General features: G+C 48.5%; 1 protein-coding gene across 4 annotated transcripts in view; it reads left to right on the forward strand.

Annotated features, from left to right (window-relative positions):
• Nucleotides 1-7307: 7307 nt before the first annotated feature.
• Nucleotides 7308-26585, forward strand: part of Ptprf (protein tyrosine phosphatase, receptor type, F) — an 81673-nt gene continuing 62395 nt past the window's right edge. For all 4 annotated transcript variants that reach the window (XM_013016896.1, XM_013016897.1, XM_013016898.1 and 1 more), the window contains exons 1-4: nucleotides 7308-7385; nucleotides 13995-14124; nucleotides 21893-22038; nucleotides 22184-22325. In XM_013016896.1, the coding sequence (XP_012872350.1) occupies nucleotides 14034-14124; nucleotides 21893-22038; nucleotides 22184-22325 (379 nt within the window). In that variant the 5' untranslated portion in view covers nucleotides 7308-7385; nucleotides 13995-14033. The remainder of the gene's footprint in view (nucleotides 7386-13994; nucleotides 14125-21892; nucleotides 22039-22183; nucleotides 22326-26585) is intronic.

Consider the following 26585-nt stretch of genomic DNA (forward strand, 5'->3'; position numbering starts at 1 on the left):
TCGCTCGCGGGCCCCGGCGCACGTGCGGTCCCGGGATGCGCCGGGTGCGAGTTTGGAGGCCCCTCTCCGCCCCCGCCCCCACCGCTCGGTGACTGGCGCGGATTGGGGAGGGGCCGGAGCGGGCGGTGCCCACCCCCCCCATCCCCCGGCTCGTTGCAACGCTCCGTCCCGTGAGGACGTGTCCACTCGGACCCGCTCCGAAAGTTCACTCCGTCGCCGCCCCTTGTCCCGTCCCGTGCCAGGTCCCCAGTTGCTGCGCCCCGTCTTAATCTCGGTGGCTTTATTTCCCTACGTGTTTCTATGTCTCCCTGTGTCACTGCCTTCCTATCTCACCCCCTGCAGTCCCAGAGTCTCTCTCCAGCTGTCTCCCTTCTCCCTCTGGGGTCTCCCCTTCTCTCTCGGTCCCTGTGTTCTCTCCCTGCCCTGTTCTCTCTGCCCCGTTGCGTTCTCTCTGCTTAGGTCTCCCTCCCTGGGTCTCTCTGTGCTAGTGTCTCTGTACCCCCTCTGGTAGGCCCCTTCCCCCACTTCTCTGGAATGCTGCCCCTCTGGTTCCTCCACTCTGGGGGGAGGGGCTAGCCCGTCTCCCCACTTCAACCTCCCCTGCGGGGCCCCAAAGTTGGAATGGGGGGAGGGGATAGGAGTGGGAGCAGCTGCAGGACCTGCCTGAACTGTGAAATGGGCCACACCGATGCCCCTGGGGGAGGACCAGGGAGGCTGGACTACCAAACGTTGGTGACTGAGGCCCCACTTTGGGGATGAATCCTGAGTGATGGGGTCCTGGCTCTGGCTGGAGAATCCAGGGAAGTGTAGTGCACTGAGGTGGGAGGCCTGGAAAAGGGTATGGGGTAGCCCTTCCAAGAGGAAGGACTCAGGAAGGGATCCTGTCAGGGATCTGATAGCATCCAGAGGAGAGTTCTGACAGGAAATACAAGGAAATTCTGTTTGGCTTCTTAGAAACTCTTGCTTCAGGGAGCATGAAAATCCCTTTTTTCCTGATTATATGAATGAGCCCAGGGCTTCCTTGAGTACAGCCTCTGTATTTTAGCTGGGCCTCAGGCCACACACCACGCACACCACGCACCCTGAATACTTCTCCTTTCCCACCTGCCTTCCCAATCTCATACCCTCACTCACGCTCCACATTCCCTTCCTTCTTGTCCTTGCCTGCTCTGACCCTCATGCCAACCAGGGCTCAGAAATCCGCTGTGCTTGCACACTTACAGCACACCTGTGCACATGCATACTCCATCCTGTGCCTTCTGGTACATGCACTTCTGTGCATAGTTTTGCTTGTTTAATTTCTCTTTTATCACTTGAAATGTCTTTGTGCCTTTTCCAATTGCTCTGCTCCCCCTTTTTTTTAAAACTGGTCCTGGGGCTTGAACTTAGTGCCTGCGTGCTGTCCCTGGGCTGCTTTTGCTTAAGTTTAGCACTCTACCACTTGAGCCACAGTGTCACTTCCGGCTTTTCCTGAGTAATTTATTGAAGATAAGAGTCTTACAGACTTTCTTGCCCAGGCTGGCTTCAAACCCCGATCCTCAAGTCTCAGCCTCCTTATTAGCTAGGATTATAGGTGTGAGCCACTGGCACCCGGCTACTTTTTCATTTCTTTCTTTTTTTTTTTTTGGTTGGTTGTGGGGCTTGGACTCTGGGCTTGGGCACTGTCCCTGTGCTCTTCAGCTCAAGGTGAATGCTCTACTGCTTGAGCCACAGCGCCACTTCCAGTTTTCTAGTGGTTTATTGGAGATAAGAGCCTCAGGGACTTTCCTCCCTGGGCTGACTTTGAACCGTGATCCTTAGATCTCAGCCTCCTGAGTAGCTAGGATTATAGGCCTGAGCCACCAGCGCCCGGCTCATTTCTTGATCAGGAAGCATTTTAAGGTGATTCCTCCATCTCCTTCCTCTTTTTTCTTTATTTTGCAGCTGCTGACCTCCCTCCCTCTGTCCTGCCTGGGTACAGTGTGTGCTACATCCTACCCACAAGCCCAGCTGGTGCTAGTGTGGTATATAGGACTTTGCAAAGAGCAGGGTGGGTTTGGATGCTGGAGAAGCAGTTTGGCAGGGGATTTGGTAGACTGAAACAAAACTAGATTGGCTAAACCTCTTTTAGGAATTGCATTGATGTGCAATAAAATAGTGGCCCTGGTGCTTTGTGCTTTCTTCACTCTTCTTCCCAGCAGCCCTAACTTGGGATTCTTGTCAGGGAGTGGTGGCACCCAGACTTAATGCACTAGAGATTGTTACATATTGCACCTGCTCCTCCAGCCTCCAGCCTTGGACCTCAAGAAGGTCACTTTCTCCCCAATCTCAGTTTTAACCCTGGTAGAACAGGCCCTTGTGGGCTTTAGGGCTGCTATGAGAAGCCACTGAAACTGTGTGGCAGTACATTCTCAGCGATGGCAGTAACTTCATGGGACTATAAATGCGATTCAGTAACCTACTATTGATTGCTGACTACATTGGAGGCACCAAAGCTAGGCACATTCAACCAGGCTGTTTGCTTTCTGTAGGATTAACAGCTGTGTAGAAGAGGTAGTACACCCTTTAGTTGCTGAGGTTGTGGCATCAGTTAACTTAAAGCATCTGCAGTTCTGAGCTAAGATTAGAAGATTAGGGAGTTCACCATAAAATGGAGGAGTTTGAGGTCAAAGTGTGATGAATCCCAGAGGAGACGGAAAAAGGGCTGTCTGAACCAGGTTTAGAAGGCTGAACAGGAGTTTACCAATTGAAGAAGGGAGAAAGAACACTATTGGTAGAGAAAACAATAAAACCTAATATGAAGAGAGTAAGAGAAACCACTTGTAGGGCATTTAGACATTACAGAGCTCTGAGAGATACCTGTGACTTAGAAAACAGGATTTCACTGGGCGCTGGTGGCTCATGCCAGTAATCCTAGCTTCTAAGGAGGCTGAGATCTGAGGATCATGCATGGTTCAAAGCCAGCCTGGGCAGAAAGACCATGAGACTCTTATCTCCAATGAACCACCAGAAAACTGGAAGTGGTACTGTGGCTCAAGGAACAGTGCCCAGACCCAGAGTTCAAGCCCCACAACAAAAAGAAAACAGGGGATTTTAACATTTTTCTTTTTGTTTGTTTGCTTGCTTTGTGTCCGTATTGGGGCTTGAATTCAGGGCCTGGGTACTCTCCCTTAACTTTTCCACTCAAGGTTGGCACTCTACCGCTAGAGCTATACAGCTCCACTTGTAGCGTTTTGCTGATTAATTGTAGATAAGAATCCATGGACTAGGGCTGGGAATATAGCTTAGTGGTAGAGTACTTGCCTAACATGTATGAAGCCCTGGGTTTGATTCCTCAGTACCACATAACCAGAAAAAGCCAGAAATGGCACTGTCACTCAAGTGGTAGAGTGCTAGCCTTGAGCAAAAAAGCTCAGGATTAGTGCCCAGGCCCTGAGTTCAAGCCTAAAGACTGGCAAAAAAAAAAAAAGACTCCATGGACTTTCCTGCCTGGACTGGCTTTGAACTGTGATCCTTAAATCTTAGCCTCTTGAGTAGCAACAATTATAGGTGTGAGCCACCAGTACCTGTCTGACACCAAAGGTTTAAAGTGAGGGTGATGGCTGTGGATTGTGCTGTGGTCAGATTTATTTTTCTAGAAGATGGATTCTGGGCTAAACAAAGTAGAGATGGGATGACATGCTCGGTGAGGAAGATATTGGAGTGAAGTTAGGTGAAAGAACTGTGGCCTGATAGAGGCCTGATAGAGTTGGGGGCCTGGGCCATTAGGAAGACCCATTGGATGTGGTGTGAGGAAGAGAAAGGAGCCCAAGTTCCCAGGAGCTAGCTAGGTAGGGCTTTCCTGAAGGCCTTCAAACATTTGGACAGTTCTGGGTAGGAACCTCACATCAGGTGGATGCTGAATTCAGGGTCTGATGTGTTGTCTTTGAGGTGCTTGGGCACTTGGGATTCAGTGGAGGTGGAGGGGCTCTGCAGAGGTGGGTATATGAAAATAAAATCTGGGAGGACATTTTGTGCCAAAGAAGGAGAGCCACAGATATAGGAGAGCCGACAGTGATATTCATCAAAAGAAGGCAGCTTCAGACAGTGGTACAGAGCTTAGAATTTGGTTTTGAATTACTGGAGTTTGACTTGACTTGAGCATGTTGCTTAACATCTCTGAGTCAATTTCCTCATTTGTTAAGTGAGTATAATAAAATTCCATGTTTCATAGGGTTGTAAGGTGGATTAAAGTTAATATGCATTAAGTAGTTAGAACTAGGTCTGATACCTCGTAAGTACTGTTACTCAGTGGTGTTGGTAGTAATCATTTTAACCATTAACAACAAGAGTAGTATAAGCCCACTTCCCATCAGAATCACCCAAGATTGCCCCAAAAAACCTATACTGGTCCCCTCAAGTAGCTGCAGTTCTGAGCTGGAGTTAGCAGGTAGGTAGTTTGACAAGGAGAAGAATGCTTTTGCCCTCAGCGCTCATCATCATCAATGGGATTGTATGTTACTCAGATATACTTGACCTTCAGCTGGACAAGTGTAAGAAGAATAAAAGTAGAGGGCTGTGGTGGGTAGAATTCTGGGAAGAAGCAGCCTCACCTGTCTAGTTCCTCAATTCCTTGGCCCTTCCTGAAACGTGAGCATCTCTAGAGATTTATTCCGAGTTCGCCTTAGAGGTCCAAAAGCACCATGTCTGTGGTTCTGAAGACTTCCAAGTTTAGTTCTTTGGCTGTATTTTAGTTGCTGTTTCTGGGAACTTTTCCTGATGCAGCCACAGGGGCTGCCTGGGGGCTGCTCCAAACCATGTCTGTGTTCTAGATTTCCACTTGATTCTGCTCCCACTGCTAGAGCCAGCTTTCAGGCCTGATGATGATGGAGAACCCTGCTGGGGGCCATCTGGATTGTTGCCCAGGGCCTTGTGTGATCTTGGTCATGTCTGCCTACTAACCTTACAAGGCCCTTCTGGGAGGCACCCAGTATGATTGCTAACTTTGCTCCTATTTGAGTAGTTTTCCAGTTTGCCTCCCAGTGTCAACGTTGGTCTGTTCTCAGGATGCCCCCATCTACCATTCTGAAATCTGCCCCAATCTGTCTAAAGTGGTTCTGGGAGCTGCTGTTGGAAAATCTGTATATCTAAGAGAGATTTGTCTGGGTTGTTTTGGGCCAATTTGTCCCAGACTGGTGTGGTCCAAGTGCTATTTGGGCTGTTTTAGAATTGTGTATTGGTGCTATTCTATGTGCTTCAGTGCTTTTCCACCTGTGTGTGTTTTAGTCTGTCCTGGGACTCACTTCCTGGTCATTTTGAGTACAGGCCTATTTCCAGATGTGGCTCCTGCTTGATGAAGAGCCTGTTCTTTTCTCCAAGCCCAAGGCCTGGGGTCCTGGCATGGCCTTGAGTGTGACATTGGTGCCTTGGACACTGCTCCTTTGCTTGGGTTCCTGAGCAGCAGTAGAGCCAGCAACCTCATGTCAGACTCAGTGAAGCCTGGCAGACATCTCTAGACAAACGGGCCTTTGAGTTTTTGGAAGCTGGTTTGTCTAGCCAGACCCGCCTGGCAGCCTGTGTACTGGGAGCAATGACCACTGGGAATATTGTGGAGCAACACAGTAGGCTGGAGGAGGGAGATGTGTGGGCATTTTGAGGCCCAGGGCTGTTATTTCTGGTGGGGCAGGTTGTTTTCTGTTTCAGGACCTTGCACTCTTGCTTAGCTTTTGTCATTCAACCCTGGTGCTCTACCAATTGAGCCAGGCCCTCACTTCTGGGTTTTTTTCTGGTCAGTTGGAGATAAGAGTTTCTCAGATTTGTCTGCCTGGGCTGACGTCCAACCTCGATCTTCAGCTGTCAGCCTCTTGAGTTGCTAGAATTACAGGGGTGAGCCACCAGTGCCAGGATGAGAACATTATTTCATTGTGGGGAGCAGTACCGCTGCTCTGCAGCTGTCAAGACAGGGTTGGTAAGGATGGCATTGATTTGGTGAGACCTGTCATAGGTCTGTCAGGATGACCCGTGGCCAGAGAAGATGCTACACCTCTGTGTATGCATGTGTGTGAATGCACGTGCGCACACACTCATCATGCCAAAAGTTAGCAATCTTAAGATAATTCCCAGGTCTGGGGGCTTGGTCTTAAGTTGGTAATAAGGGTCAGTGCCTGGGTTAGTGATGATATTCCTAGTCCCTGTGACCAGTGTACCTGTGTGTCCATTTTGGGAAGAGCCCTGGTAGCAGGACTATGGGAGGGGATGGCTGTCTTTACATGTGGGGTTGAGGTCCAGGAGAAGCCTTCTACAAAGTTGAGTGGGCACTGTTAGAGCCTAGTAGCTGAGCTGAGATGGTGATTAAATGATGTGAGAGTTACTGACCCTTTCCCTCACCCTGCTGGTGCCCATGCTAATAGGGGTTCAGTAATAATTCTGGATGGAAAGGCTGGGCTCTGGTTGCACTGTGTGTGCCAGCGGAGGAGGCATGCAGGGACACACCTTCATTTAAAAAATTATAGAGAAGCAGAAAGTCAAAAATAAATATTGCTCTTGAAGTTCCTTTGAAGACTGGCATGTATGTGGGGTGTGTTTTCCAATCTGTTTTCTGTTAACTCATTCATGCATTTATCAACTCAACTATACATATTGACTGAACACCTACTATGTGCCAGGTTCCCTGCTGGACATTAAGAATAGGAAACTAAGCTAGGCAAACATGACTTGGGTTCTTACTGAGCTTATGTTAGTGACTCAGTAAGTGTATAAGTAAATAAATACATTTGTGGTTATTGCTCCAAAGCAGGGTCCAGGCATGAGGGTCAGCACATCATGAGAAGTAAGAAAGTGCCATTGGAGTTGAGATACAAGCATACAAATGGACTACAAGAACATGGGTTGCCCATTTCCAACAGGGTCACACAGTTAAGCAAGCCTGGGAGACAAAAAATAAAATGGTGCATTTGAGGATCAGAAGAGAAAGTTCTAGTAGCTGGCTAGTAGGAGGAGAGCATGGGCAGGTGGGATTCACTCAGCCAGTAAAAGGCTGAGTGACTACTTAGCACCAGGTTTATAGTGAGAAATGTGGACACAAGTTCTACTACTGAAGTTAGACACTTGCTCTGTGTTGTTTATAACCATATGGAAGGATGCCTTGCACATACTAGGAGCTCAGGGAGTATCAATGAAAGAGTGATTTGAAAAAATTGGCATTTTTACTAAATTCTACACCACCAGTTCTATAACCTATCTCTCCTGCCTGCAGCAGCCCCCTTTCCCCAGCAAATGTTAAACATCTGTGTCAATTCCTATTCTGATGTGATAAAATTCTTGTTTTCTCATCTTTTCTTCTCTGTCCAGCAAGGAGCGGAGACCCCCATACCCTGCCTTCAGAGCTGATTGTTCAGCAGGAGTGACTGTGAGCAGGCAGAAACACGGTGAGTGTGCCCCAAAGTATGACCAGAAGCAAGGGTGCAGGATAGTTTCTGTGCCAGGCTGAATAGCTTGGCTTTGATGCATGGCCCATGGAAATCCATGGAGGGCTAGTCAACAAGGGCATGGAATGGCCCTGTATTCATATAGCTGAGAGGTGGTAGAAGCCTTTACCAGGAAGACAGTGATAAGAGGGAAAGAAAGGATTTGAGTGCTATTTACGGAGGTATAGTAGACAGTCCGAGTGAATATGGGGCATGAAGCAGGGAGGTGTCAAGGAGTTTCTGGCTGGAATAGATGACAGAGGTGGGTGGGGAATGATACACAACTCATCAACTGCTGTAGGTGTGAAATAAGCTTCTGGGTGACATTCTGGGGCTTACACCAGGATCTGTCTGCTTCTTCATTCACTGTTTCTTCTGAAAAGATGCTGCAAACTAAAGATTGTGGTACAAGGAACAGAGTTCCCGCTGCTGAGTCTCTATGAGAAGCACTGCTTTCCAAGAGAAGCCCACAGAGGTGGGCTTGAGTTGCAAAGAATGAAGTTGAGAGTTTGAAGTTAGCATTATATGAGCTTGGCTGCCAGGCTAAAGACTATAAACTTTTTCCTGGGGATGAAGCAAAATCTGCACTTTCCTCTATCCGTTTAACTGTCCATTCACTCATTTAATCATAGAACGTTTGCTTGAACTCCTTTTATGGGATCAAGCAGCAAATATGGTGCCCATGACACACATTTTTGCATTTGCTTTTTGGTTGAGGGTTGCTGATCCTGGGCTTGAATTCAGTGCCTGGGCAGTGTCTCTGAGCTCTCTTTTTCTCAAGGCTAGTGTTCTACCACTTTGAGCCACAGTGGTTGCTTGGAGCTTGGAGTCTCACAGACTTTCCTTCCCAGGCTGACTTCTAACCATGATCCTCAGAGCTCAGATTCCTGAGTAGCCATGATTACAGGTGTGAGCCACCAGTGCCTGGCTACATTTTGCATTTTTGTAAACTAGACGCACCATTGATTGAGTTCAGGACGGGTTGGAAGGGAATGAAGCCCACTAAAGAGGCCAGAGGTGATTGGGATGGAGGCAAGGCAGATTCAGACTTGCTGGTGAGTTGAATATATGGGATGGAGAAAGGGAACATTTGAAGAAAACTTGCTGGCTTGAATGACTAAGTAGATTGAGATGCGATCCCTAAGATTAGGACCCTTGGATGAAGAGGGGCTAGACGGTCCTGAGCCAAGGGCTTGGTGGGCCTCTTAACTCTCTGTGAACACCTTGAAGACAGAACCTTTGCCTTTGGGCAGTGAACAGTTCTGAATGGATGACTGGACAAAGAAGTCCATGGAAAAGATGGATCTGGCCTAGACAAGGAGGAAATGAACATTGGATTCCGGTAGAGGGTCCGCAGGACCCTCAGGTTGGAAAGGTCAGGTGAGGAAAGTGGGTGTAGGAATACAGTATGCCCTTTACCTGCTCATCAGATGATGGTCTGGGCTGCCTGAAAGTTTGCCAGAAGGGGATCCCTTTGTCCTCTATGAAGGCCACTTGGTGATGGCACGTTTCTGTATGTTGCAGATCCAACTTATGGAGGGTAGGTTGGTTTGGGGCTGGGGAAGATGCTCTGAGGTCCTGATGATCTGAAACCAGCTAAGAGGAGAAATTGTGGCTGCCTTGGGCTTGTGGCCCAGAATGTTTCTAAGGGCTTGGGTTCTGGGGCTGGGGCCATTTCAGAGTATAGGCTGAACTAGCAGTGGAGTTTCTCAGTATCAGTGCTGTTGATATTTTGGATCAGATGACCTTTTGCTAGTGATTGACCTGTTATTATAGAAGCACTAACAGTGTTGCAGATTTTTTCCTACTAGATGCCAGTAGCACCCTTGTTCACCCTTGCCTTTGACAATCAAAAATAGCTCCAGGCGCTAGGCACCAGTGGCTCACACCTATAATCCTAGCTACTCAGAAGGCTGAGATCTGAGGATCATGGTTCAAAGCCAGCCCGCGCAGGAAAGGCCATGAGACTATCTCTAATAAAACCGCTCAGAAAACTGGAAGTGGTGCTGTGGCTCAAGTGGTAGAACACTAGCCTTGAGCTGAAGGGCTGAGGGACAGGGCCCAGAGTTCAAGCCCCACAACCGACCAAAAAAAAGCTCCAGGCATTATTTAATCTCATGGGGGAACAGTCACCCTGGATTGGCAACCACTAGTCTGTATCACCTCTTGTGCCTTTCTCTATGCTATATAAAGCTAGAAAACTGAGCAAGATCATATGGAAAAGATTTACATTGATGTGTCACTTGAGCCTAGTTCTGAAGGCTGAGTGAGTGGCTAGCCAGGAGAAAGGCATCTTTCCCAGAAAAGACAAAGCAAGGGCAGAGGCCTAGAGGCAGCAAAGTTAGTGCGCATTAATGCAAGAGGACCCCACACCTCAAGAGGAAGGGGACTGGAGGCTTAGGAGTTGTAATTGTAGGAAGGTACCTCCACTGGTCTGTTTTGATCTCATGCTTTCCAGCTAGTCCCCTCCTAGGCCCTTGGCTGCCATCCCAGAGACTTCAACACTTCCACTCACTCCCTCCTTGTAGCTGAGGGCTACAGGAGGATGGGGGTTCTGTACAGCTGGGAGGGAGAGAGAGAGAGTTGTTCCTGGCTTTGCTTACAGATTCTGGCCCCCTGGCTAGAAGAAAGAAGGCAATCTCAGCCCCTTTCTGCCAGCCTCCTCTTTCCTGAAGCTGGGGTCTTGGCTGAGGCTGTGATTTATTCCTGGTTTGGTGAGAGTTGGAAACATGTTGGTTTTCCCTTCCTGAGTGTAGCAAAGCCGGTTTCCGCCTCCGTGGCTGCTGTTGCAGTGCCGCGTGGTTAACTGTCCAGGACATGACAGAAGGGCTTGGTTAGCTGCTGCCACTGGTTAGAAGAGTAGCTCCCAGCTTTCCCTCCCCAATGTGCTTTGCTGCCCAAGTGCTGGCCTTTCATGTTGGCTGGCTACTCCATGTGGCCCTGGGTTACTCCTTCTGCCTAGGTCTATTCTGAGTTCCGGTCTTTTAGGAGCCAGGGTCCTGGCCTGGAGAAGGGTTAGGAGAGGAATAGGAACAGGTGGTATTTGGAGACTAATTAATATTTGCGAATAATACTCATGCCCAAGGGAAACAAATCAATCTGTGTTTGCATATTCATAAGGGGGCCTCCGGAATGATCCCAGCTGTTTTTCAGCCAGGAACCCCTCCTTCCTGGCCCCTCAGTCTCTCTTTGGTTTTGGCAGGGGTGATTAGGGTGGTCCACATGGAGGTGATGTTTCTGTATAGCACACATTTTCCATGATGTTGGTGTACAGGTCTTGTGGCTTGGTGTGGTGCCTGCTTCCTATTTTTCCCAGGCTCTTTGGTTTCACAAACCGGTTCAGTTTCCAAAGGTTCTTGAGGCCAGACATAGGGTTGGCAATTTTTTTTATTTTGCCAAGTAAGGACATTGTAAGTAGCAACTGTTTATCTGCTATCCCCATCATGTCATACAGGAAAGGACATTTTAGTACCAAGGACAAAATCTGAGAATAAAGGACAGTTCTTCCTACAAAAGGGCAGTTGGCAGATTTACACTGATGTAGCAAAGAAAAAAGATGTATTAAAAACCATCTTGAATGTAGAAAAATTGCATCCAATTATATTCGATAATATCACATGGCCTGTAATTGTTTTCCTGTTCAAGTATGTCAGTTTGTTAGACCTGATGGTCCACAGTGCAATTCAGAGATGAGCTTGAGTGCCCAAGTATTTGGGCCTTGTTTTTAATCTGAGCCATCAAATGCCCAGACTTACCCAGCCTTGCTGGTGAAGTAGACACCCTGCTCTGAGTACTCTTTCATAGGGTGGTTATGTAAAGCTAGCAGTAGTCCTGTCTCCCTGTTCCTCTCTGCCTTCTCTTAGCAGGTGACCTGTGACTGGGGGGTGAGGGCAGAACCAAGGTCTAGCCCTGAGGCCAGGCTTGGGGACTCTTGAGTTGCTTTGCTCTCCTCTGGCTGTAGGAGGCCCTAGAGCTGGGAGTGGCCTGAACCACCTGATGTGGGGCAGGCCCTATGCTCTGCAGTCTAGAGGCAGGATCTGCTTGCTCACGCCAAGAGCTACTAACTAGGAGATGTCCTGGCTCAGACAGTTGTGTGGTTGCCAGGGTAGTTCCTAAAAAGGTGTTCATGTGTGTGTGTCCTTGTATTTCTTTGTATCTCTTGAGTGTCTACGTCCCTGTCTGTGTCCATGGACCACTGGGAGAAGCTTTTCCACAAGGAAACGACTTTGTTTTCAATTTTTCTGCCTTTGTCTGTCCTACATTGTGGATCTGAACAAAATGTTCTGGGTATCTCAATCCAGGTCTCTTAACCCCTGTAGCCAGAATCTCACCCAAGATTGGTCTATTCTGTTAGTGATAGTCCATGATGACTCTACTGGATAGAGCCTTGTACTCCTTTAATATCTATAGCAGGGCCTGACACCCATGGGGTCTATGACAGGGAGTTATGCCTCTCTGGTAGTGTACTGTCCTTAACAGGCAGTTATACTGTTATATGTGTGTACCCTCTGTGTATACTCATATAATATCTGGGCCAGACACTACACTTTATAATGTCTACACCTGGGAGTTAAAGTTCTATGATTGCTGTACCAAGGCAGCTACAGGAGATTAAGCCTCTGTGGTAATTATGCTGGGTTTCATACCATGACTGTGCTGTGCATTTGTACCTCATAATGTCTTTTCTGTTTAGCTTCATCCCTTTATGTCTGTACCAGAGAGATGTACCCTCATGATATTTGTACAAGAGGTTATATCCCTGTGGTGCTACCCTGGGGGTTACGTACTTGGAAAAAACTGTTGACTTTGTATTGTCACACTCCATGATACCTGTCCTAGGCCACTTTACAACTCTCCTTTGGTACAACACTATTGACTTGTACCTATGGTATCTGTTCTGCAGCTGAAGGATGATTGCATCAGGGCACTGTGCCTCCGTGATAACCTGGCTAGGTAGTTCATTACCTGATGTCTGCTGGCAAGTTGGATTGTACTATTGGCTACACTGCAGTACCACTGTGCTATGATGACCAAATCCAGCACAGTCTTAGCAGTTCTGGACCTCCATCCTGACATGACCGTGTAGGACATCATTGTGGACTCAGCCACCTCAGCTATGTGATCACTCAGCAGGACCCCCAGCTTGGTGCAGATGGGGCTGGATACTCAATGTCCTTTCAGCTTTAATTGCTTTTTCTGGCTCAGTTCTTGTCTGCAAGTTTCAGTAAAATCCTAAGGAACGGGACATCTTCCCTTTTTCTTTGTGTTTATCCTCTATCACACTTCACAGTCATCTGTGCTTGTTCTATCACCTTTGCTCATCTACTGATCTCTGACCTCATGACCTTTGACTGCTCCTGTTGAAATAAAGGTTCAAGTTCTAGGAAGGCCCAGAACCATCTTAGATCCCTATCTTCTCCTGTTTATCTGCCTTGTAATCTTGCAAATTCTCTTGCATTATGGGTCAGCAAGCACCTGAGTCTGACCATGACGCCACCAGAGTTTATGGGTACCCAAGCCATGGTCACTGCCACTTACTCCTATCATGCTTTGTTGAAATTTTAGAGTATTAATGAAGTCCTGACCAAGTGCCAGTTCCCCACCCTTGGCAAGATGTATGCAGAGATGGTGGACACTGCTGCATATGGCCTGAAGCTCCCAGATCCTAGGCATAGGATGTGGAAGAGTGACCCTTGGGAGCTTGCCACTAGGATTGAGGAATGATGGCAATGTTTTCAGTATGTTGTGTGGTCACAGGAAGGTCTCATACTGGTGTCTACAGAGTAGAGAGGGCACTCATGCAGGAGCGTGTGAACAAAGGCCTCCAGACACAGTCCCTTACTGTCCTCTCTCTGATATTCTTCTGGTTTTTGGGACAAAGGAATACGAGTCATGGGGATTGAGTCTAGGGTCTAACACCTCCATTCCTGGCCACTGAAGCTTCCCTGTGGTTTCTCTTTGGAATGGGAAGGCATCATGGGAATTGGGTAGGATGAAGGTGGCCAGGCAGGGCAGTTGCAGCTTGTCAAAAGCAGTCTTGGCCAGCCCTGATGGGTTGTGGCTTTGGCTACAATCCTTTGATACCTTGATCTGTCTGCTGCCAGCAAGTCTGTGTTCTGGGACCTGTGTTCATTGTGTGGAGGTGTGGCCTCTTGCCTCCCTCCCTGCTCAGGAGCAGAGGGGGGCAACAGGATGCCCCAGAGACTTTGGAGTATCTGGCCTGTGTGGATCTGCCTAGCTCCTAGCTGATCCCTATCTGTGTCTTGTTTTTGTTGGTTCAGTCTCTGTGTCTCTGACTGTGTGTCTCAGACCCCATTTCCTTGCCTCTTCATGGGGTGAGTTGGAAGCTCAAGATTAGGATGGATCATCCTTGTATGCCCTGGTCTCAGTAGCTCACTGTTCTTCTGATGGTGTTTAGAGAATGGCCTGAAGGCCTCCTGTATACTAGTTTGCTGAACTAGTGTCTGGATGGACCATGAGGATGAGTGGAGACTAGAAGAAAGCAGGGGTGGGCAGTAGGGATACTGATGGATATCAACTGACTGGCTCTACCTTTCTCTCTGTTACCAGGTACATTGTCTTGGGCTGTGGCTGACTGAAGAGCCCTGGATGGCCCTAGAGCCAGCCCCAGGGAGGATGATGGTGCCCCTTGTGCCCACACTCATGATGCTTGGTTTGGTGGTGGGTGTCCACGGCGACAGTAAGTAACCCTTCAAGGTGCAGATCTCTCAGGTTGAAAGGACAGTCTTCCTAGCAGTTCTTTGGGATAGGACAGAACTACTTACAGGAATAACAGGGTGCCCATAGTACTCAGCCTTACTGCTTTCTATAAGTACCTGTGGAGTACTTGTGTATCACTTGGGCTCTATGGGGCAAGACATGCCTAAGCATGTTTTATGTTTTATGGGGCTGGGAAGACATGTCCTGAATTCATGTGGTCTTTATGTGACATGCTCAGGCATGTGCTGTGTCCTTATTGTAGATGTGTGTACAAGGACCAGAGAATGTGCATGGATGTGTGAATGGGGTGCCAAATGTCCAGAGAGGGCTCAGCAGCTTCCCCTGGGTTACACCCTCAGGATCCAACTATGGGGATATTGAGCCCCTTCCTTCACCTTTTACTAGGAATCTTTCAAGGCCAGGGGCATCTCTTCACCAGCCAGGTTCTCATCCCTGGAAAGTGATGGAAAGTGGGAAAAGACTGCTGCTTAGCTGTCAGGAAGGTGAATTCCAATTCCTCGTGTGTGTGTGTGTGTGTGTGTGTGTGTGTGTGTGTGTGTGTGTTGGGTGTGTGTGTGTGTGTTGGTTGTGTTGGGTGTGTGTGTGTGTTGGGTGTGTGTGTGTGTGTTGGGTGTGTGTGTGTGTGTTGGGTGTGTGTGTGTGTGTGTTGTGTGTGTGTGTGTGTGTGTGTGTGTTGGGTGTGTGTGTGTGTGTTGGACAGCAATCTGTCCCCTATCCAGGTCCAACTCTGAACTTTGGTCCCTTTCCTGCTGCTGCCCTTCCCCCAGCCTGGCACTACAGTAGACTGGCCACAGCCCTCCCGTCGCCATGGTTACCACTGCTTGGTTACTGGTGGGAGGTGGAGCACAGGGTAGGCTCAACCAATCTGCAGACTAGGGGGAGGGGCAAGGTCAGAGTCGAGGTCCCTGGGGGAAGGGGATGTTCCCAGCCTGTCCAGAGCCCAGAAGCCGTCCAAGACCGATTCAAGGGTCAGCAGGCCATAGTTGTCCTTTCCACCCCCAAGTCTCTGGGCGAAAGTCTTGCCCTACCAGGGCTCTTTCTCCTAATGGCTCATTAATTATTCAGGAGCCATGTTGGAGAGGGGTGGCCCTGAAGCACCCTGCCCTTTGTCCTCAGAGGCTAGGTCCTGAGTGGAGCTAGAAGGGAAGGGGTAAGGGGCTGACATTCCTCTATAGAGGGGAGGATGAAGAGCAGTGGGAGCTGCTGGCCACGAGAAGGCTAGACAAGGAGCAGTGCTGGGATCTAGTTAGAGGCTGTAGGGGGAGGGAGTAATGTGAAGGAGTTGGGAGTGACCTCCAGGCCTGCTTGGAGCTGCTGGGAGAGAGCTGGTACTTAGACGGGCAGTTTGGAAGACCTCACTGGGTGTGACTGCCGTCAGCCGAGAAACATGGGCTTGTTGAGTGGTGGTTAGGATCCCTTGAACATTGAAGGACTAACATTGCTCTCCTATCCCAACCCAGACATTCTCAGGGCCTGAGAAGGCAGAGAGAGAGGATATGCAACTAGTATTAGAGCTTTATGAAACTGGGTTCTGGGAAAGCAGCTTGCTTTCCTTCCTGCTTCATTTCCAGTATGCCCCCACCTGCTTTGCTTCCTTTTCTTCCAGTGAATAGCATCACCATGGTCCTCCTCTCATACTCTACATCTAACCCATCAGCACATTCTGTTATTTCTACCTTCTGAGTATCTTTAGAATGTATCCACTTCTTTCCACTGTCTTTATCCAAGCCACCTTCAGCTCTTACTTAGGCTTTAGCACACAGCAGCCTCCTGATAGCTTCCCTGTTTCTGGTCTCCCCTCCAAATTCATTCCCCTTTCTACAATGAGAGTCTTGTTGCAAAACAAAAACTACACTGAGTCACTCCTCAGTTTAACTCCTTTTCCCCTCCCTGTTTTCAGGGTTCAGAACCTTTGCCAACCTTTTCTTTTGTTTTCCTCCACATACTCACTTCTCTGAGTTGGCTTACTTACTGCCTGTGTCCAGGCCTTTATTTCTATTATTTCTGTCCTTGGTTACATACTACAGTTGTAGCATTCTGCCCCACTGACTATGAGTCAGGGAAGTTCAGGTGTTGCCCAACTCAGGACCTAGAATGTGTGGTTGGTGGGTAAGTAGAGAGATGGAGTGGGCCTGTACTTCAATAGGCATTTGTGGGGGGACAGTTTTTAAAGCAGATTTCCAGGAATCTCCCTGCTGGCTCCTTAGTAACCAGAAGCAAGGGACCAAAGTCTTAAAGGTAGTTACCAGCTGAAGAAGCTGAGATCCTGCCTCTGCTAAGGTGGAAGTTCTAGTGATGTCACCTGGACTCTCTCCCACACTTAGAACTATGGGACAGGATTCTCAACTGGGGGTCAGAGTGACCTGGTCCCAGGATTAGGCTTTCCCCTGCAAAAAACCTGCCTTAAGCTGCATTCACTTTTGGCTCTATCTTCACCATGGCCAGGCTAGAACTGAGTTTGGGTGACTCCTCACTAGGGGCAAACAGCCAGACACAGCAGAGGCTTCTATAGAAGGCAGGGCGGGCACCCCAGAGAATTGACGACTAGAACAGCAAAGTGCGGAATGGACAAATGTGTTTCTATAGGCCTCTTAACGAGACAAATGAATGGGGGCCCTGGCCTTGGAGGGAAGTGGAGGGAAGCTAGCTGGAGAAGTAGCTGCCAAGAGTTAGCCTGGAAGCCCAGCATCAATGCCTACTCAGCTCCAGTTGAAACCTGGACAAGCACTTAAACCTGGGCAAGCCTGTGAGGATGGATTCCTCTCATCCATCTCCCCAGCCCAGGACCTTGTGGCTTCTCAGGAGGAGAGACCTGTGAGGCCAGATGTGGTTCTGAGCCAGGATGGGAAGAATCTATGCAGGCCTATCATAGGATAGTAACAATCATGTAGGGGCACAGAACTTCAAGTAGACAATGCAACAATGTGGGTGCAAGTTTGGGCAGTGTTGACATAGGCAGTGGGCAGTGATCTTGGAACAGGTGTTGGGAGGCTTCCTGGAAGAGAAAACCAAGGGTAGTGGTAAGGGATATTGCATAATGGGGTGAGACTGGAAGGAGGAAAGATGGTCTCTGGGCTTCTGAGCCCATGGGAAATCCATAGCGAGTCCCACATACAACATGGAACAGAGACAGGGCCTCAGGACCAGATGTGAGTTGGTATGGCCCAGTTACTTGGACTCATTAAAGCTCAGAACAGGATACCTGGTGGCTAGAGGGGTGGGCAGATGCTGAAGATACAGAAGGCCAGGGCCTGAGGAGCCAATTGTGTGTGCATTTCTACCATTTGCCTTCCTTTTGAGCCCCTGAAGCTGGAACATGTCTGGGTGTTGTACACAGGTTCTGCATTGCTTTCTCCCTCGTGTTTATGGGTGGCCAGTCTAGACTCTGCCCTCAGGAACTTCCGGTATGAATGCTTTCTCTCTCTGTTTTCCTATTGCACAAGAGAGTTAATCACTACTATAGGGAAAGGTTAACTGAGGTCATGTGGCCAAGACACCTGGCACCTAGTAAATGCTCCCCCTATTGGAGGCCAATGACTGGGCTCCAAGAGTTCAGGAGTGATTTGGAACTAGGGTTGTCTTTGAGCCCTAGAGGGGAGTGGGGCAGTCACAGGAGCTCATAAATGAGTCCCTAGCTTATTAGGCAGTTCAGAGCCTGGGAAATCGCCTCTCCAGGAGCTCTTTCTGCCCTTGCCTTCTGTCTGTCCTTCACTGTGTGTCTGCCCTCTGTTTCACTCTGCTGTTTATGTGCATGTGTGGATGTGTTCCTCAGAGAAGGCATAAAATAGCAGTCAGTCTCCCTGTGGAGGAGCCTTGGAGGTAGCCCAGCTTGGCTGTCCCTGGAATCTCCCTGGAGGTTATGCCTCCTTTAGCCCAGGCCAGTTCCTTTCTTAAATCATTACCTCCCACCAGGTCCCTTTATCCCAATCTGCAGGGTTTGAGGCTTGCTCTTGAGAATACGTCAGTGTATACCTTTGGAGCCCAAGGTTCTGTGCTGCCCATGACCCTGTGTGGCGGGGAGGGGAGACACACTGGTGAGTTGTCAGGCTGGGCAGCACAGTATGTTCAGCTGGCACCCTATTGACACAAATTCAGAAGGTGTATTCTGACCAGCTGTGTATCAGGCTCAGAGCAGGAGTGGTCACAGAGTTTGTCCTTGTGCATGAGCATCTGGGGTGTGATCAATGCTGGGATGCTATCTGTGCTGGGATGCTCAGTCTAATCATGGCACAGAAAGCAGGCTTCTACAGCCTCTTGAGTGGGACCAGTCACCAGAGAGCAAATCATACCAAAGGCAAGGAGGAAACTGATAGGGCTAAGTCTATCATAGCTTATGTTTTGTTCTCAACAAGTGCTCAAAAAGTGCTCAAAAGTGCTGGAAGAGATAGAAGGTGGGGGCTGGAAGGTTAGAGGGAGCATCTTTGAGAAGGGAAAAAAGATTATGTGAGGACAGGTTTGTAGGTAAGAAACAGTGGGCTCCCATGATGAACAGAAAAGTCAAGAGCTTGATGGGGTCTGATATAAGGAGGAACTGGGGTTTGGCTCTGGTGTTGTGTGAGGGTCTGGGGTTGAGGAGGTAGGTTGGAGGGAAGCAAGGCAGCCTACCAAAGAGCCCTGAGCTGCGTAGGACTGGGCAGCCCTGCCAGTCTGGCCCAGGGCAGTGAGTGGGGCCAGGCGCTGGCTCCTCGCCAGCTCCAAGGGAGGGGAGTAGTTCTGCCTTCTCAATGGCCCCAGGCCTTGGGCACCGTCCAGCCTCCACTCAGCTCTCAGGCTTGTCCCTCCTGGCTGCTCCCGACTCTACCTGGCTCCCCTCCCCAGCTTCTTTGCTCTTTGTTTGGCAAGGAGGCCCCTCCTCGCCCTGCCCCCCAGTGTACTCCCAGCCATTCCGGTTCTGCAGGTTGCTGCCTCTGGTTTCGGTGTAGACACGTTGAGGCAGGAGTTGGAGGGGGACTTTTTTCCTGGAGTTTCTCCCTTGCTGAGAGGGAAGGTGTTTGTGAGGGGCCCAGTCTCCACCTGCCTTACACATTCCTTTCTCTGTTCATTTTTTCCTTCATTCTACACCCCAGTGTGCCAGGAGCTGGGTCAGACACTGGAACAGGGCAGGAAACTGGACAGGCTCAAAATCTGCCCAGGGTTATGTTCTCTTTGGGAAGCACTATTAAACAAAAATGTAGAAAAAGTAATAGCCTCACAGGTACACAACCAAAAGTTATAACTTCACACTCAGGTATAAACAATGGGCAGGAGGCAGAGCCTAAAACCAGGAACTGGGAGTGAGCGGATAGGGGGCAGGGCTGGTTGATCATGTTTGAACTGAGACTGGAAAGGTTATTAGGAGATTGTGGGTAGAGTGGGTGGTCTGAGAGGTTCTCAGTAGAAGGAGCAACATATGTAAAGGCCCTGAGGCTATGGAGAACATTGTTTATTCAGGGCTCCAAAGCCAGGACTCTGGAGAGAGTGGCTGGGTCAGCCCTGGCAGGGTTTTGTCTGCAGTGATAGTGTTTTGAGAGCAGTGGGAGGCTTTTTGAAGAGATTTGATCAGGGAATGCTGTCTTATGGCTGCTGAACGGAGAATAGAGGAGGTGGGGTAGGATGAGAAGGGAAGGAGGGACACCAGCTTGTGGGTTGTCCTGAACAGGGAGATGGTGTCTGGATTGAAGGTGGTGAGAGTAGAGATAGAGAGCTGGGAGCTGCTGTCAGGAGGTCCTCCGGTGGAGGGGTGGGAAGTAAGGGATTGTTCCAGTGGGCATGAGGTATCCTATCTGAAAAGAGCAATCTCAGAGGAGCAGAAAGCAGTGACAGACTACAGATCTGTGCGCATTGAGATAATCCCAAGCCTCCCTTAAAGGGAGAAAAGAGATTCAAATGGAGGTGTCATCCCCATAACCTTCTGGCCCAACACTCTGTTCTGGCTTCTCTGGCTCCTCTGAGCTAACTGCTCTTACCCCTCTACAACTCCCAAGAACAGAAAATATGGGTCCCAAGTTTCCCTCCTCCAGGAGGCCACAAGGTTACAAAATGAGCTGAATATTTGGACACTTCACCTAATTGATCTTTTCATCCTTTGAACCTTCATTTCCTGGATTCTAAAATTCAGGTGATAATTTACCTTTGTGGAATGGTGATATTAATGAGTGATGGCTGTCTTTGATGAAAACTCAAGGTATTATGTCCTGAAAAAAAACAACAACACAAGAATTACAACCTTCCAACATCATTTACTCCAGCTACTATCTTTATTTCCATCACAGCCAGTCTTCCTTACAGTCTGCTGTGCTTCCTTTCCACTTCGTCACTTCTGCTCACTTTACTGCCTCTTAGGTTTGACTTTTTCCTCTACAACTCCAAGAGGTCTGTTCTTTTTTTGTTTTTGTTTTTTTGTCAGTCATGGGGCTTGAACTCTGGGCCTTGGCACTGTCCCTAAGCTCTTCAACGTAGCTCAAGGTGAGCTACCACTTGAGCCACAGCACCACTTCTGATTTTTTGGTGGTTTATTGGAGATAAGAATCTCACAAATTTTCCTGCCTGGGCTGGCTGTGAACCATGGTGCTCAGAGCTCAGCCTCCTGAGTACCTAGGATTACAGTTAAGAGCCACCGGTGCCTGGCTTGGACCTGCTCTTGATTAGTCCCCAGCAGTCCCCCATGAACTGTTTTGTGCTTGTTATTTTGGACTCTTAGAAGGCCTGAATTCAAGACCTGAATGTATGACCTTGGGCAAGTGATTTGACCTCTCAGACTGTAAACTGGAAATAATAATGATGAAAAACTAAGTAAATAAGTAAATAAGATAAAAGTACCTGGTGCAGAGTGTATGCTTAGCATCAGGCCTGGCCTGGGCCTGAGATATCTTGGGTACTAAGCAGGTGGTCTAAAAGGTCATTTCTCAGAGCATTAGCCCTTCTAGTAGCTGTTCATTGGTCTGATTAATTGGAAATAGATCTGCTGTCAGGATTAACGAGGCATTGCCACGTCTTAATGACCAAGTTTGGCTTATGACCCTGGATGGTGGGATTCATAGGGATAGGGGCTGTGGGTGGGCCCTGATGTGAATACCAGAGTGCCATAGATGTGTCAGGACAGTGCCTGAGCCCCTCTCTTTTCCCCCTTCCCTTGCCTTCTGAAGGAAGAATTCAAGGAACAGCAAAAGCAACCATCAAGCCAGGGGGAAGGAGTAGGGAGGGGCCCATTACCGGAAAGCATTCACCTGGGAAGAAGTCCAGAGATACTTAGGAGCTGGAATGTCTAGTCCTTTGGGACTGCTAGTATGTTGGGGCTGAGGAAAGAGGAGTTACAGTTTCTGGCTCAAGTCTGGGGTAGATGGAGTGCTATTATGGAAATGGAAAGCTAGAGGGAAGGGCTCTTCCCAGAGAGCAGCTAGTTCTATGGCATGCTTTGTCCTGGAGATTGGAATGACTAGGGTGGGAAACTGACAAAAGAAACAAACCTTTGCTCCTGGTGCTGGGGTTCAGGTTATACTCTACCCCTTACTGGCTGTGTCATGTAGGGCAAATCCCTTATCCTCCATGTGCCTTGACCACCTCATAGGTGTTAAAGAGTTAATAAACATTTAGCTCTTTGAACAGCACCTGACACATATGAAGTCTTACATAAAGGTTAGAGATCATTACTATTATCTCTTAAATCTTTCTTGCCCCTCCCTCCAACTGTCACCTGTAGTGTTGGCCATTCTGGCCATTCTGTGTTAACATGTCTATATCTCTTTCAGGCAAACCTGTCTTTGTTAAGGTCCCAGAGGATCAGACTGGGCTGTCCGGAGGAGTGGCTTCCTTTGTATGCCAAGCCTCAGGGGAACCCAAGCCACGGATCACATGGATGAAGAAGGGGAAGAAAGTCAGCTCCCAGCGCTTTGAGGTATGTCCTTGGGCAGAGGGGCCAGGCAGGTTGCAGGGTTGGCCTACTCTTCCAGTCCTGCACCTGATCCTGTTTGGGAGGTAAAAGAAAGATTGGCCTCAGTAGGTCCCCACTAGGCTGTGACCACATATCTGTTCTCTGACAGGTAATTGAGTTTGATGATGGAGCAGGGTCAGTGCTGAGGATACAGCCATTGCGCGTACAACGAGACGAAGCCATCTATGAGTGCACAGCTACCAATAGCCTGGGAGAGATCAACACAAGTGCCAAGCTCTCAGTGCTTGAAGGTATGTGCCAGGAGGGGCATGGCATGGTGGTGGGTAGACTGCTGTGGAGAAAGCCAGCTGGCTCTGGCCTTGCCATGGGCTTGTATGCTTGAAATAACTGGCCATTTGGAGATGGATAAGTCTGTTTCAAATGCCTAGATTGCTGGCTTGAGCTGAGGCTAGCTGTGGGCTAGATGCCGTTGTGTCTTTCTGCTAGGCCAGGTCATTGCTCTGGTGGGGTCTGGGTCAGACGTGACAAATAGAGCTACACCTGTATCCCTTAGTGTATGTGGCGGTGGCACTGGGTGAAATTTTCATGTAGAGTCTGGCTGTAGGTTTTGGGTGTGTTTCTGTTGTTCCTCTGAGCAAAGGTCCCAGGTTGGGGCTATGGCTCTGAATGTGAATTTTAGTGTGTTTTTCACTTGGCAAATCTTCATTCATAAGCATTCTCTGGACTGACTAAAGTCCAGAAAGTCATCTCACCAGGTTCTATCCTCAAATTGAGCAGCATCTAGTGAGAAAATTCTCAGAGGGCTGATGAGAAGAGGAAGAAGAGGAGGGAGCTCTTACTGTGTGAGCCAGGTCTCAAAAGTAGAGGAAGAGAATCTAGGGGTCAATTGGTGTCCAAGTATGTGCTGAAGCTCACAGGCAGGCAAGGTAGAATGAGCTCCAAATGGTTTAGTTTGGGTTTTTTAGTGGGCAGGTGTCAGGGATGTGGAAGGCACAGACAGAAGGTCTGAAAACAATTCTGCATGTTTCTGGAGGTTGAAAGGAAGAGCTCATGATATCAAATTAAAAAATGAACACTTCTGGGGGCATAGAAAGACACAGGGGTGGGGAGATGCAACAGATACATCAGTTTGAATGTGTTTTCAAAGTATAGCATTGATTGTTGATTTAAATGCAATACCAATACCTGTTCTCAGTTAAAAATCTGAAAAGTGTAGAATACTATATAGGAATAAAAATCACTGATTATCCTACTTCTACCAGTACTGGTTATTTCCGTGTGTGTGTGTGTGTGTGTGTGTGTGTGTGTGTGTGTTGCTTGCAGCTATAAAGACAGAAAAGAAATCAGATACTGTCCATTGATTTGTGGACTGTTTTGTTTTTGTTTTTTGTTTTGTTTTATTTTGTGGTGCTGAAGATTAAACCCAGGGCCTCATATATGCTAAGCAAGCATTCTACCAGTGAACTATATCCCAAGCCCCTTTGCACTCTGTGTGTGTGTACATGTATACCTGGTACTTCTGGTTCACCACTATAATTTTAGCTATTCAGGAAGCTGAGATCAAAGAATCACAGTTCAAAGCTAACCCAGGCAGAAAACTCTACAAAACTTATCTCCACAATAACTAGAAAAAAACTGGACTAAGACCCACAGCTCAAGTGGTAGAGTACCAGCTGAGCAAGCAAGCTAAATATAGTCCCTGAGTTCAAACTAGTACTGGTAATAAACAAAAGTCCAATCGTATTTGAACATTTCCTTGCCATTAAATATTCTTCTGCATCTTTTGTTGTTGTTATCAGTCATGGGGTTTGAACTTGGGGCCTGGGCTCTGTCCCTGAACTCTTTTGCTTAGGGCTAGCACTGTACCACTTTGAGCCACAGCTCCACTTCTGGTTTCCTGGTGGTTAACTGGAGATAAAGAGTCTCTCAGACCTTCTTGCGTGGGCTGGCTTGTAACTGTCCTCAGATCTCAGCCTCCTGAGTTGCTAGGAGTGCTGAGCTTGCATTATTATTTTTAATAGCTATGAATTGCTGTCACATAGAAGTATCCTAATTTCTTTATTGTTAGACACATATGTTGTTCCCAATGTTTTGCTTTTCTAAGTACAGTGCCATACGTGTCCTTGGAGATAGATGTATTCACTTTGCTGATCATTTCCTTATTCTACATTTATGGAGTGGAATTGCTAAGTCAAAGGGCATGTGCATTTTTATGTCTTCAATATTTCTATAAGATTATATCAGTTTATATTTCTGCCATGCAAGGGCATAAGAGGGCCTCTTTTCTGCACATCCTCACCAGCAGTAGAAATTACCATTATAAAATGTCTTTGCCAAGTTAATGGGCAAAGAATGACATCCCAAGTTAATTTGCATTTCTTTGATTACAAAAACAGTTGAACATCTTTTTACATTGGCCGTTTTATGCTGTGGTTTTATGTGTTCACACATACATTCAGTAAGTCTTGGATCTGTATGTCTTGTGTGAATCAGTGGGTTCTAGCAAGCTTCCATAGACATTCCAGCTAAGCAGGGGCATAGAGGACAATGGTGAAGGTGAACTCTGGACCACTTACACACTGTGTGACTTTGGACCAGTGACTCTGCCTCAGAGCCTCATTTGTTCCACCTATAACCTGGGATATAGTAGTTGGTATGCAAGCTGGTTTGGAGTATTAAAATCAATGCAGTTAAGTGTTTCCCAGAAGTCTAGTTTGAGTGGTAGCTGCTGTTGAACTAGAAGTTGTACATTCTAAGGGTTAGCCACTTTATCTGATGATCCTTGGCTTTCATACTACCTGGTCTATCCTCATGATCTACCCTGTTTGGAGGGAATCTTTGGAGGAGGGGACCTGAGGACTGGCCCTGGCTAGATGCTGATTGCTGAAGCTCATCTCTGCCACCTCCAACCTTGATTTCCCCCCCTGTGACCTGGAGGAAAGTATTTCTGCACTGTCTCCCTGCTGTTGGTATCTGCTCCAGCAGGGAGTTATCATCCCTGTCCTGGCATTTGGATAGTGGCCAAAGGGCTAGAACTATGGCTTCTGTCCTGGAGGGTAATTTTCTGGGGTTCTCAGGTTGGTAAGCAGGGACTCCTTGGTAGCATTGAAAGAGAACTCACTGCAAGTCATTAAGTCCAGCTTCTCTGGCTGAGGAGCCTTTCTCCCTCCACCACTGCCCTGTGAGCTTTATATTTTAAAGGACTGAGGAGGATGAGGGTGGTCATCAAGAATGTGAGGGGAGGAGGCTAGTTATTCAGACTTGCAGAGTCTCCATTAGGAATGGCCTTCCTGGTCAAGAGTTTTTCTCAGAACTTGGGGTTTATGTTTTTTGTTTGTTTTCATGTGGTACTGAGATGGAACCCAGAGTCAAATTGAGTTGAGCTGTCATACCACTGAGCTATATCCCCAGCCCAAGGATTGGGTCTATATGTGTGTGCCTCTGGGTTGTGGTAGGTATCCCATAAGGCTGGGAGAGTGTGGGCTGGGTCTCTGCCCTGTTTCTGCTCTCCTGGAGCAGGGGAACTGTGGGCCTGAGTGAGATCCTCCGGCTGCTGAAACACAGCACCTGCAGCACAAAATGCTGTCCTGTCATATTGGTATGTGTAACTTTGACCAGCTTTGGGTTTGGCATAAAGGAGTTCCTGAGGGCCAGACCAGGTCAAGGGACCACCCGCTCTAACCCTTCCTCCTAGGAGGCAGGAAAGCTGAGGTGCCAGGAACTGGATAAAAGGATAGCATTGGGGTAGGGTCAGGGGACAGCCAGGATCATTATTGGCAGGAAGCCCCTGTAGGGTCCAAGGAGTGGGGGAAGATAAAGCTCTTTGGGGGCTGAGAAATAAGGGTGAGTCTCCTACCCAAATCACACTGGGCATGTGCTCCTCAAAGCATTTAGGTGTGTGTGCCTGCTCACCATGAGCTAGGTACTTGAGGACTGTGGCTGAGGGGCTGCTTGGGGTTTCCCTTGTTCAGGAGCCGGTTCTGTGCACCTCCCCAAAAGGAATCCCTGCTCTGTAAGTGCATCCAGTATCCTCTGCTTGCTTTGTTCCATTCTAGGCCTAGTGCTCCTCACACCAGCTCCCTTCTCTTAGGCTACTCCCACTATTGCCCCTGGGGACATTGCCATGCCAGGTCTCTCATGTTCTCTGCACTGTGCTCCAGAGCAGGACTGCCATTTCCACTGTGGATTGGTGAGCCCCAGGTGGCCATTCTGGGATGGGGATGGCCAGTCCTGTGCCTTACCATCCTGGGAGTGGGGTTGGAGGAGGGGGGTGAGATACAGACCAGGGGTACTCAGCACAAGCTGGCTGGGGCTGAGCCTGTCCTGGGCTGTGACTGGGCTAGCACAGGGCCCCGCCGCCCAGCGTTCCTGTCTGAGTGGTAATTGAAGCCATTAGCGCGCCAGCCTCTCCCTCGCCGAGTAATGGCAGGAAAAGCTCTTCTCGCTCTGCACTCTTGAGGCGGCGGCTGAATCACTCCCCCTCCAACCCGCCTGCTGCTGCCACTGAGACAGAGAATCTGACATTTTCCCTCATGAGGGAGGGGGTTGGG

This window comes from Dipodomys ordii, unplaced genomic scaffold, assembly GCF_000151885.1.
Source record: "Dipodomys ordii isolate 6190 unplaced genomic scaffold, Dord_2.0 Scaffold33, whole genome shotgun sequence".
NCBI lineage: Eukaryota > Metazoa > Chordata > Mammalia > Rodentia > Heteromyidae > Dipodomys > Dipodomys ordii.